Source organism: Misgurnus anguillicaudatus, chromosome 19, assembly GCF_027580225.2.
Source record: "Misgurnus anguillicaudatus chromosome 19, ASM2758022v2, whole genome shotgun sequence".
NCBI classification, from domain to species: Eukaryota; Metazoa; Chordata; class Actinopteri; order Cypriniformes; family Cobitidae; genus Misgurnus; species Misgurnus anguillicaudatus.
In genome coordinates, this window is record NC_073355.2 from 27,406,420 (window position 1) to 27,419,680 (window position 13,261).

A 13,261-nucleotide genomic window follows, 5' to 3' on the forward strand; every position below is an offset into this window, starting at 1 on the left:
GACTATGGGCTGGATCCATATTTTTGTGTAAAACTGATCCTAGTTTGGCACAGAACTGGTGCAGAACCGGCCCGGAGTCGTCTACTGACGACTCTACTCCAAACCCTTACCTCAACCATCACATACAATTGGTCCCCACATTGTGATAATTACCAGGTACACACACAAACACACACACACACACACACACACACACACACACACACACACACACACACACACACACACACACACACACACAATGTTGGGTTTCCATGTTTTCCATAGACGTAATGCATTTTATTAAATACAAACTGTATATTTTATTCCCCTAACCTACCCCATTCCCTAACCCCAACCATCACAGAAACCCTTCTACTACTTCACATTTTCAAGATACATCATTCCGTTTGATTTATAAGCTTGTTTCCTCATGGGGACATCAAAATGTTGGTCCCCACAACGTGATAATTACCAGGTACACACACACACACACACACACACACACACACACACACACACACACACACACACACACACACACACACACACACACACACACACACACACAACAACAAAAACAACAACAACAGCGGATACATTACATACTTAAGAGACTGTTTCCCACATTTAGATTAGCCTTGAACAGATGAGTAATTACGTGGCTTGTTACTTTGCTTCCCTACTGTTACTTACTCACGTCTGACTCATCTGGAAAGCCTCATGCTCACTCACAACACTGCCTGCTTTCCTGCTGGTTTAAATGATGCTTGAAACCTCGTCAGGTGCGTAAGTTTTGGGTAATGTAGAAACACAGAGAAGCACCAAGTTTGTTCCCCCTTGGGTTTGTCTGTTTATTCATCAGGACTTGATGCATCCAAGTTTAAGATCATTCTGTTTTGGCACCTTTAGATTTCATTTCAAATAAAACGACACATTAAAATGAATCCAAAAAATCAGCGTAATGGCTAAGGCGTGTGATTCTCAGAAAAACAAATGCATGAAAGAAATACAAGTACATTTAAAGAAATAACTCAGAATTAAAAAAGCTGTTCTGTCGTAATTTGTTCGTTTGGTTTATCACCAAAGCATATTATTATAATGAGTAATTAAAACAAAAGAGTACACAAAACATTAATATTTAGCTTTTTTAACATCGCTTTTCCCATTATAATTATCATTATCCTTTAAAACTTAAGTTTCAAGAGCAGGTTTGCTGTAAATTTATAGCATGCATTTAATCGTTGTATTCGTGAGTCACTTAGCTTTGTTTCTCGTAATATTTCGTACTTTTATTTGTTGGCTTGCTTTCTTGCAAGTATTTATTTAAAGTTCTGCGTCCTCTTCTTTCCCTCATCCTTCCTTTATTTTCGTCTTGGCAGTCGTTTCTGGAGTCTTTAACAGTGAACTCGTACCCCTTTTGTCGCTCGTGTCGTTGAAGGGGTTCGACGTACGCATCGTTTTTTCTCGCTCCTGTGACCACCAAATGTGAGAGGAAAACGAAAGGAAGCAAACAGGGACCGAGAAAAAGATGAGAAGGTTCTTTTAAAAGAATATAATTTTGTCTAAGGTTGAATGTCTTAGTCTGTTGTTACAGCAGCTTTTGCAGTGAAGACTCGCTTGTGATGTTATCCACGACGTTGTGTCCACGGCCGCTCACGAGTCTCTGTTCCAACAGATCAGCATCACCTAGCAAACAACAGTATTTCCCTTTCTTGTTTTTATTTTTTGCCTCAGAAAAGTCTTGATTATTATGTTTATTTAATTATAAAAATTAATACATACATATTTATATATATATACTATATGTATATATATATTGTACCTTTTGTAAGAGAGATTGCAGACTGGGCGATTTCTTACTGAATACCCTACTGCAACGGTTCACAGTTTTTACGCAAATAACAAATGAACGTAAATATGATGAGTACAGCGGAAAGGGGAAGAACGTTATGAGGGAGCGGTAGCTTGTCGTTTCACGTAGACCGACGAGAGTAGTGAAATGTTTTCAAAACAAAAATGATGTCAAATCAACATCACAAGCTACAGCTCCCACGTCACAGGCTGAATGAACCCTTCTGCAATTACCTTTCATCCATTTCAAACCAGACTCATTTTGTCAATGGCAAATGGCAAAATCATGCATACATGTGTATTCTTTGATCGAAAAGTAAAAAGCCTCCCGTTTCCTCTTAATCACGAAAACTCATGGTACATGACGTTTGATCTGTAATACTCCGGGCCACATCGCCGCCTCCACCCAGCTCCTGTCTCCCAGCTGTCTGCATGGGGTAAGGTTGTGCCTCATACAGGGGTGGTACGTCGGTTGGCTGTGTTAGTGTGGGATGAGTCTTTTAGGTCCTTCTGGATGCAGTTGTGGACCTGCAGGAAGTTGTGGTCCCTCTCGGAATTATAGGTTGCGGTGGGGGTGCCGTGACCGGTTTTTAGGGTGTCTCCCCCACGGGTGAGCGTGTACATGGAGATCTCGGTGGAGGGCAGAGCTCCGAAACCTTTCAAGCCCACCGGTGAGGCGTCGCGAGAGTGCGAGGGGTCCGTGGAGCGGGACGAGGAGCGGGAGCGGCGTCGATAGCGGTACCGGTAGCTGGGGATGCGCGTGATGGCAGAGCCCTGCAGGTAATCTGCGGCTCGCGCGCCAGCGCGCAGCTCTCGATGCCGGTCGATGAACATGTGCACGGCCAGCACGCCCACCATCTCAGCCATGATAAAGGACAAAGCACCAAAGTAGAAACTCCAGCCGTACGAGTAGCTGTTTTTCTTGGAGTCGCTCTTTGAGGGATCCCCCGCATTGGCTGATATGTACACGATCATGCCAATGATGTTACTGAGGCCTGTGGAGAAGAGGAGAGATATTTTAATGCTTTGCAGAGAGTCGTGCGTAACTTCCCTACTGAAAAATCCAGCAAAGACCAGCATAAGCTGGTAGCTGGTTTTAGCTGGTTTAACGTGGCAGTAGCTGGCCCTCCCAGCCTGGCAAAGCTGGTCAAGCTGGTGGGTCAGCTGGGCTTTCAGCCTGACCAGCTAAGTCCAGCTAGACCAGCTTGAAAAGTCACCAAAACACAGCTAGACCAGCTTGCTACACCAGCAATACCAGCTAAAACCAAGCTGGGAGACCAGCTTAAACCAGCTTATGCTGGTCTTAGCTAGATTTTTCAGAAGGGTTTCCATATGTTATTTTAATGTATTTGGAAATGCAGTGCATTCAAGTTATGCATTTTTGTTTAATAGTGATCAAAACCATGACTTTTACCGTGGGTTCACGCCAGCCGCGTTTTAGGCGTCAAATTCGCATGTACCGCGTCTAGTTTGCCGCCTGAACATTTTGAGTTTATTCGATTAATTCGCGCGTGAAAGCCACGTGAAATTCTAGTTATCGAGACATTCATGCGGAAATTCGCATCATGGGAGGGGCTTCTGCGACTCCGCTCGCTTCCTGTAATCAAGTCACTACTAGAGCAAGCTCCTGATTGTTTAACGCGGCACGTTTTCCCGGCAAAGTTCACATTATTCAAATGCACAAAATGAGGTGGAATTGGTTTTACTGCGCCGCGTTAAATGCCTCATTTGCGCTGTGAGATCTCCAGACGCACGTCAATGCATTTTGTCTGGAGGTCTCGCGGTGCGGTAGACGCGATTCCGCGTCATTCGTGCTTCTAATTCACGCAAATTGCGGGAATTGAGCATTGCTGCAGCAAATGCACAAGTTGAAAAATTTGAACTTTGGCAGAAAAACGTGCTGTGTTAACCAATCAGGAGCTGCTCTAGTAGTGACGTGATTACAGGAAGCGTGCAGAGTCTCAGCGGAGTCGCAGAAGCCCCTCCCTTGATGCGAATTTCCACGTGAATGTCTTGATGACTAGAATTTCGCGCATGAATGATGCGAGATTTGAGACTTTAATCTGAGTAAAAAATGTTCAAGAGGCAAACTAGACGTGGTACACGCGACAAAAATTTGACCCCCCCAAAGAAAATGTATAATTATAAAATATTCTAAAACTTAAATTTTTAAATAAACAAAACATATTAAATGATACAACGTAGTGCTGTTGGCTAGTATCCTTACTTTTCTGAGGTTAAATTACACAAAATTTATGATAAACAAATTTATTTTGAAAAATTTCATAAAACTGGGCCCAGTCTGAGAACCACTGCATTAGACTGTATTATCATAACAATGTTGATGCAATACAACATCCAATGAAACAAATGCAGATCTACGCCTTGCACTGAGCAACCACGAAAATGTGAGAAACACAAGACAGCATAACTGACAGCCATAGATCGGTTCATCTCATAATATATGATGTTGTGTGTGACACAATGAACTGTGACCAGGTTGTCACAAACATGCATAAAAAAACAGGAAACAATGCAATCAAAAATTAAAAAGTGCATAATAATATAAATATGAGTAAATATTTTTTTCATATCAATTTGCATGTCATTGGTGCACCTAAAAGTAAATTTTAGATCATAGATGTAAAAGCACAAGCGAATCATTCTGTAATCTCGCAAAATAAAGTGCATCTGTCCTCTAAATAGCAAGGTTAACAGCCAACTTCCTTAATATGCTTTAACCCCTGAATCATAAACTGAAAGGTGAGTGCACTGCTTTATTTAATTGTCAGGGTAAGGAAGTAAATGAGAAGATTGATCTTAAAATCAGAGATTACGTGGGTGACCTCACAGGAACATGATCTGTGTCATGATCTGTGACTTCAGTCACACTCTGCTACAGTTGTATGTGACAGACTGAAACCACAATGATGGATCACTGGGAAAGTGTGTCAGGGACACCATATTTTTAGAGTTTAATCCCAAAAGGCTTCTGTAAGCCGAGCAACAGAATCAAGAGCTAAAAGAGACAGAAAAGAAATCGACTTGCTAACCGTCTACTATATAGAAGTTGGGCAGCTTGTTTAACAAGTCTTGTGCGAGATGCTAGGCCAAATTTGTGGTACTTTTGTGCGCGGCACAAAACCTGGGCCTTATTCACAACCGCTCACAATCCAGTTTGTGTCTGGATTGTGTGGAGGCGGTGAACAGAATTTGATTTGGATGTTTCGTTCATTTTATGTTAATCAGCAGTTATTCAACAACAGATGAAGAGCGTTATAACTGATGCCTTGAGCACAGTGAAGTAATGCTGTACAGTCTAAACACGGGAATGGTCAAGATATGGGCTGGATTTAAAAAACACAGGTCCAAAAATACTATCAACTCTTGTCCCATAGAAACATTTTATTGCTCAGTGGTTTCTCTTTCATAGCAAATATTATTGGCCAATATATTGGTGCATCGCTAATAAAACTAGAAAAAAATGAGACAAGTGTTTAAGGAAAACGCCACCGTTTTTCAATATTTTACTATGTTCTTACCTCAACTTAGACTTAATTAATACCAGTGGTGGCTCATGACGGCTCTTCCGAGGGGCGCAAATTCAAAATATGTGTTCGGAGTGTCATGTGTGTAGCTCGTGTTTTCAAAATATTTGTTTGTTGTGTCATGTGAACCATCTGCATCACATGTTTTGTCAAAATAAGTGTCTGCTGCACACGCGTCAAAACTGTTTATGATAAAAGATATGCTCACGTTTACAAAATACATGCAAGACACTCCCTTAACAGTAAACTCTGATTACACATGACATTATGCGAGTATTTGGCAAACGCGAGTGTCTCTTTTATCTTATACCACGGGTCTGTTGAATGCTGCATTCTGATTGGCTGAGAAATGTTCTATGGGTGTTGATTATTTTTCTGTAAACCGCACACCTAATTTTTCAAATGTCTTAAAAATAGGCACCAGAGCAAAGTTTGTGGTAACCGTGGTATAAGCGGAATAATTGACTCTGGTCCTTTGAATTATTTGAAAATAAGTATTTGAAAGTAATCCGGGCTGGATTACCACCTTGGGTGTGCATTATTTTCTTATAATTCAATGGCCTGTCGTCAGTTATTCCTTACATAAACCCTTTAGACGCGTCTACAGCAGGCACTTATTTTGACAAGATACGTAAGATGAACACTTGCGCCGAACGCAAGTTTTTGAAATTACAAACCACACACATGACGGGCTGCATACATGTTGTGACGAACCTTGCATCGTGTGCCCTCGAAAAAAGAAGTCACCGCCACTGATTAATACCTATGTTTTTTCAATGCGTGCACTTCATCTTTACACAGCGTGTCATGAATGTGTTAGCATTTAGCATAGCCCCATTCATTCCTTAGGATCCAAACAGGGATGAATTAAGAAGCCACGTTTTATTTTGTGCCACCATATTTACTTATGTAACTACTCATGTAACAGTCTTTAAATAGGAAAAACATGGAAGTGTTTGGTCACTTCTAAATTCATCCCTGTTTGGATCCTAAGGAATGAATGGGCTAGATAAAATGTTACCACCTTAACAACGTGCTGTGCAAAGATGAAGTGCATGCATTGAAAAATATAGGTATGCATTAATTTATCTAAGTGTAGGTAAGAACATAGTAAAATATTGAAAAACAATGTCGTTTTCTTTTAAAGGCGTTTTAGACCATACATTTTTTTTGTTACATACAGCAAACATCTCCTCACTATCTGCTTGCTGCCTGTCAGCTGATCAAACTGTAAAAAAAACGCGACCTCGGTAGACAGCCCAGCCTCCACAAACTGCAATAAAAACAAAGTGGCCAAACCTACAAACAGAAACGATAACAAAGTGTTCCAGCCAATAAACTACAAGAAGGTTTTGGGGGTGGAGGTTGGGCGCGTTCAAGAAAGCACAGAAGGGAGGGGGAGGAGTTAGCTACGCTCCGTTTGTTTGAAAACAGTTCAAACATCAACAAAAAGTGACGTAACAGATTCGCTTAGAGCGCCTTTAAAATACATTAAAGGGGTCATGACTTATTTTTTTTAAAATAAGTTTTTGCTAGGAAAATGCTAAATTAAGTAATTTATGACAATTTTATGTCATAAAAATACATCTACCTTGTTTTTCTGGAGAATGATTACATAAATGCTTTCGTTGTTGATGACGAGGATGTTTTAAACTATGAAAGTTGCAGGATGTATTCATTATACCAAAACTTACCAAAATATCCAGAGAAATTTGATTCCATATGTCATGACCTGTCATCCTCATGTTGTTCTAAACCTGTATGAGTTTTTTATTTTGATGAACACAAAAGCAGATATTTTGATAGATGATGGTAAGCACACAGCTGATTGTAACCATTGACTCCCATAGTAGAAAAAAATATTACGAAAGTTTTTTAATAAATGATGAAGGTAATAATTTGATAAATGATGGTAAGCACACAGTTGATGATACCCATTGAATTACATCATATTTGTTTTTCCTACTATGGAAGTCAATGATTACAATCAGCTGTGTGTTTACCATCATTCATCAGAATATCTTCTTTTGTGTTAAAAAAAGAAAGAAATTCATACAGGTTAGAACAACATGAGGAGGAGAAAATTATGGCACAATTTTCATTTTTGGGTGAACTATCCCTTTAAGAGCTGTAATTTTAATGTTGTTTGTACAGGTAAAATAATCTGGTTTGGGTAAATCTGATGAGTAATTGAGTTCATATCGAAATCTTTGAATCTGCAGACTCAAAGCTCAACTTGAGACATCGTTGAGATCTCTTCAAAAACTCTAATGGAGACACTTGTGAGATTTCTGAATGAGACTTAAGCCAAACTTTTCATTTGTTTTTCATTTCATCATATTTAAATCTAGGAGAGATTATTAAAATACCATTCTAAAAATATGTAATCTGTGATTTTTTTTCTTAAGAGGTGCATATGAGTGCCACAGCTCCAAACAACAAAGACGTTATACATGTACTCACCTGCAGACACGAAGAGGATGCCTGCACTAAGGATGATATTGTGACGGGACTTGTAGAACTCGCTGGCAGCTATACACAGGCCACCCATGAAGAGCAGGATGACACTGAGGATGGGGAAGATGCTAGACGCTCGCACGGCCCCTACAGACGGAGAGAGATTTAAAAAAATTCAGAGTAAGGTAACACGAGAGACGATGTTAAATCCATACTGTGACTTGTTGAATGGATCTGAGTTCAGAACACAGTGTAGTGCGAGAAGGAAAACGAGAAGCTGTCATTTCAGCTGATTTTAGCAGCTGTTCTCCTCAGCACTAACCGCCACAGCCAATCAACACTTTGCCAGTAGAGTAAACAGCTCGCACACCCTTTTAAACGCCTGTAGAGGAGCAATCTGAGGTCAAGAGTCTCACCAAACACTAGCGCTTAACAAACACTCATACTCGTTCATGGCTAAACAGGACCAGAGAGACCCAGCAATTTGGAGATTCTCTTATTTTTACGAAATATGTTTGTCAAGGGGATTTTGGCTTAAAACAACAACAACCACAACAAGTGAGTGTTAATGAGTGTTTTAGGATGGTCTGCCAAGCCAATTAGATTTTTAACACTATAAAAAAGTCCATAAGAAACACTTTCAGTCTAGTTCCTTCACTGTAGTTTCTTTTCTCTTCACCAGTCATTTCTGATACTCAAAGCTCTCTTTCTCCGTTTTAAAATACTTGACATGCAAAGTTATGCTTTCATCTAGTTAAAATTTCACCACTCGCATCTAGTCTGCAACCTCAGCAAGTTTTCTGTCTATCTCTCGCTCCCTCTCTCTCATAAATGCTGATGTGCGGACAGCATGACAGCACTGTGAACTCATGCTGGTTTAAATGGGGACTAAAGGTTTGGCCTCCTTCAGCACAAGACAACCTCTGCGTTCATCGTCCCATATGCTGCAGATCACAACATCCAAACCCACTTAGCGCGAATGTGGTGGTTTTACTATTGAAATAATTATGCTGCATTTCAGCACGCATCATTAGCAAATACTGTAAGACAAAAACAAGCAAACGGAGATCTCAAATTGTTCTATTAATATTTCACTTGAAGAAAATGAACAAAATATGCACCCTGCTGAATAGCGACGTCTTTTCAATCTATTTACTATTTATGTGTTATATAAGGTTAGATGGTCTTAGTGCCTTTGCTGCAGTTCTTCTCCCCCCAGAGAAACATAAACGAGAGTCGAAGTGATGAACGGCATTTTAATTTTCTTTCACTTTGTTCCGTCCTTTCCGACTTTCTCTCTGTCTATTCACAGAAACTTTAATAATTCTCAGTGTCTTACACTTTCCCGCTGTAATGTTGATCTAGTAACACCATTTGATGCTTGGAATTGTCACATATTCAGAAGCATTATGCCTATTTAACACATACTATAAGTGGGACTATAATGCATAAAAATCGTACAATTTAATAATAACAGTGAATGATAATTGTAGGTAAAAATATTGTTGTCTACAATGTTATAAATCAGAATGTGTCAGAATCTGGTCAGTCTTTTCAAGTGACGACATTTGCAAATCACTCACATTAAACTTAGCATTGTCATTCTAACAAGTTGACCACTTAAAGGCGGGGTGCATGATCTCTGTAAGCCAATGTTGACATTTGAAATCACCTAAACAAACACGCAACCTACCCCAATAGAATCTGGACCTTCTTTTGATAGACCCGCCCCACACATACTCAACCCAGGCAACGAGGTCGGTTAGTAGACATTGGTACTCGGCCCAACTCCCTTAAAGGGACATTACACTTTTTTGAAAATCTGCTTATTTTCCAGCTCCCATAGAGTTAAACATTTGATTCTTACCGTTTTGGAATCCATTCAGCTGATCTCCGGGTCTGGTGCTAGCACTTTTAGCATAGCTTAGCACAATCCATTGAATCTGATTAGACCATTAGCATCGCGCCCAAAAAATAACCAGAGAGTTTCGATATTTTATTCTATTTAAAACTTTACTCTTCTGTAGTTACATCGTGTACTAAGACCGACATAAAATTAAAAGTTGCGATTTTCTAGGCAGATATGGTTAGGAACTATACTCTCATTCTGGTGTAATAATCACTGACTTTGCTGATGTAACATGGCTGCAGCAGGCGTAATGATATTACGCACTGCCCGAAAATAGTCCCCTGCTATTAATAGCAGGGGACTATTTTCGGGCAGTGCGTAATATCATTACGCCTGCTGCAGCCATCGCTGCGTCCGAAAACTCAATGCAGTAACTCGTTGCCTCGCTGCCTCATGAGGAAATGACTTCGGAGGCATGAAGGCAGCTCAGAGAAAGACTTTCGGACACACTTCAAAGGCAGCGTGTTTGAAATTTAAACAGAGAGCACCTTTGTGATAACTAATCATATATTTGAAAACTACAATACTAATTTCTCGCTTGAAATGCAATTAAAAGGTGTATAAAGTGAAAATCTACCTTTATTTACACTAAATTGGTGGTCCAGTTGCGTCCTTGGCCGCCATTTTATTTTTTCGAACTCGACTGGGCTCGACCAATCACATTCTTAATGTACATCCACGCATGGGTATCTCAGCAGGAGACAGGAAGTAAACATTGAATTTGGACATACCTTGATGCCTTCCTGCCTTGGAAAGCTGCCTCAGAAGGCAGCAATTTAGAGTTTTCGGACACAGCCCTAGTTACATCAGCAAAGTCCTGATTATTATGCCAGAATGAAAGCCTAGTTCCTAGCCATATCTGCCTAGAAAATTGCAACTTTTAATTTTCCGAGCTGGAAAATGAGCATATTTTCAAAATAAGTGGAATGTCCCTTTAAGTGTTTTTTTCAAAAATTGTGCACTCTTTCTTCTTTCCAAAAGGGTCGAAAAATGGCAAAAATGTGGGCCTTTTTAGCAAAAAAATGGTACAAAAGCAGTTACTGGGATACTAGGGGTCGACCGATATGTTTTTTTTATGGCCGATATGGCTTGTTTGACTCTGTGGACCCTGTACCGGGTCCAGAATTATCTTATTTTGACTTAATATAAAATATTCCTTTAATTTGTAATGGTCTGTCATGGACCCAGTACCACACATGAGATACTGTTTGAAAGCTTAGACTCTCTACTCTCTGCAGATATGCATCACTTTGAGATATGTTTTACTGTAAGAAAGTTATTTACACTTAATTTACACTATCACCCCCCCACAATTTTTTATATGATTTAATATTCACATATTTCATATTTTTCAAGTATGACAAACATGGGCAAGTCTTATATCAAATGAAAGCTCTCACTCTCAGGAATAAGATACATCGTATCTTTGTTCTATTGTCATCACATATCTAACAATCATCGAATGAATAATGAGGTAAAAAATCATCTTTTGTAAACATATGGGAAACTTGAGTGTGGACTGCCTCAGATAGCACAGATAGCCACAAATGATACACCATCTTTTATCTTAGGTCCTACTCTAAACAATGAGTCCATTCACAGCATTTTCTTTGTTTGTGTGCATAATTAATCCCTTGCTATTTATTATATGTGAAAAACAAAAAAATAATATTTATATGAAAAATGTATTTTCACACCCGTCAGTAAAATAAGAATAACTTTTGAATGCGACATGCTAAAGAGATCATTCTTTTTTGGGGTGTTTAGATGCTGGTAACAACCAGAACTGTCTGCAGTCTGCTAGAGCACACAGAACCAGAGTTATTCACTTTCAAAGACATTGTTTACAACATAAAGACAATTTGGTGTTTCATCATATGAAAAACAACATAAATAACAATATTTGTCACAAACAGCAGCTTTTTATGTAACTTCAAGGGTTTTCTGCAAAATGATATAAAGATATTGCATTTATTCCACTGTATGTGGTTATGGGAGCATTTCAAATATTTTTAGGCAGAAATTAAATACAAAAAGGGTATTATTCCTCCCTTCAGTTGGAGTAAATAACTTTTGCATTTATTAAAAATTCCTTTTTCCTCTGTAAGCTGGCAATTGCTGGAATCAAACAAAACTGTCTGCAGGTTTCGTTACCACTCAGGGCCAGAGTTATACACTTTTAAATACAGACTTTAGAAAAAAAACATCAAAAAGCGCCTATTTATTTTTGTGTTTATAAGAGGACTGACAACACATACAACCATGTTTAGCACTTTCAACAGTGTTTTATGTAATTTCAAAGGGTTTCCTGTAAAATTATACCAAACTTTTGTATGTGCACCTCTGCTTGTGGGTATGGGAAGCTTTTGAAATTGGGTAGGCCAAATCCAGGCGGAAATCCCCAAAATAGCCTCAGAGTGTAAGAGGTAAGCTGTATGGCCAATATGAGGGCGATATAACACAAATGTTATTACAGTAAATAAGAGACAAACAAAAAATTGGTGAAACAAAAAAAAATGTTATGCATAACATTTATAAATATAGCCTTGAAGTACTTACAAGACATAATTAATGTGGATTTGACATCTCACGATACTGTTTGAATAAGCGTGTTAAAACAACTTAACATTGAGTGACCCTGAGTGTCTTTTTTATTACAAACATCATATTAAAAGGACAGAAAGTAGGATTTTAAGTGTTTTATTACGTACAAAGTCAATGCAAAGACGTGATCAAATATATGCGGCGCGTTTGACGCAAAAACATTGTCTTCGCCCAAGTTGAAAATACTCAACTCAATCGAAAAGTTGCATGACACGAAGTTAAACTCCACGAGTAATTTAGAGCGAGTAACGTGATGCCCCACATTTGGTGTGTACGTAGCATTAGAATTTCTTCTCTTTACTTACATTGAACGGGTAAGTCCAAGGAGGCTTCCATGTTGTTCTGCCATATTGAAAAACTATAATAGCAGAGAGGGACAAAAAGCACTAGCCTACCAACACATTTCCACAACGCGTTTTCATTCAGAACACGTGAACCAGCTGAAACGGACAAGGAGATCAGTGATTACATAACGGCTACCGTAGTTACAACACGCATTTGGAAAAGCGAAGCGCTAGAGAGCACTATTTCGTTTGAATGCAAAATACAATTTCACCACTAGATGGGAGTAAATCCTACTTATTGTCCCTTTAAAGTAATTGAGAAATTTACTGACAGATTAAAAAAAGATTTATCGATTTATTGGTTCAAATATCGGCCAATATATCATATCACTAGATGCTACCCAATAAAAAAGTCTTAAAATGTACCATACATTTGGTACCCATAGTCCCTTTAAGGTACTAATATGCACTCATTTGTACTTTTTTAAAGGGTACCAGCTTTTGTATCATTATTTCTGAGAGTGTATAAATAAACCTTTAGGTGGATGTCCTTTCATGTTCTTTGTCCGATCTTGCCCCCCCCACCCTGTATGGTGTAGAGTTGCTGGGAATGGTCTGATTAAATA

The 13,261-nt window shown here is 39.0% G+C and overlaps 1 protein-coding gene across 1 annotated transcript in view; it reads right to left on the minus strand.

Moving 5' to 3' along the window:
* Positions 1-726: 726 nt before the first annotated feature.
* The window catches only part of cacng2a (calcium channel, voltage-dependent, gamma subunit 2a), an 87,257-nt gene continuing 74,722 nt past the window's right edge, over positions 727-13,261 (minus strand). The window contains exons 3-4 of the mRNA XM_055194088.2: positions 7,845-7,985; positions 727-2,828 (exon numbers count right to left, since the gene is read on the minus strand). Of these exons, the coding sequence (XP_055050063.1) occupies positions 2,284-2,828; positions 7,845-7,985 (686 nt within the window). The 3' untranslated portion in view covers positions 727-2,283. The remainder of the gene's footprint in view (positions 2,829-7,844; positions 7,986-13,261) is intronic.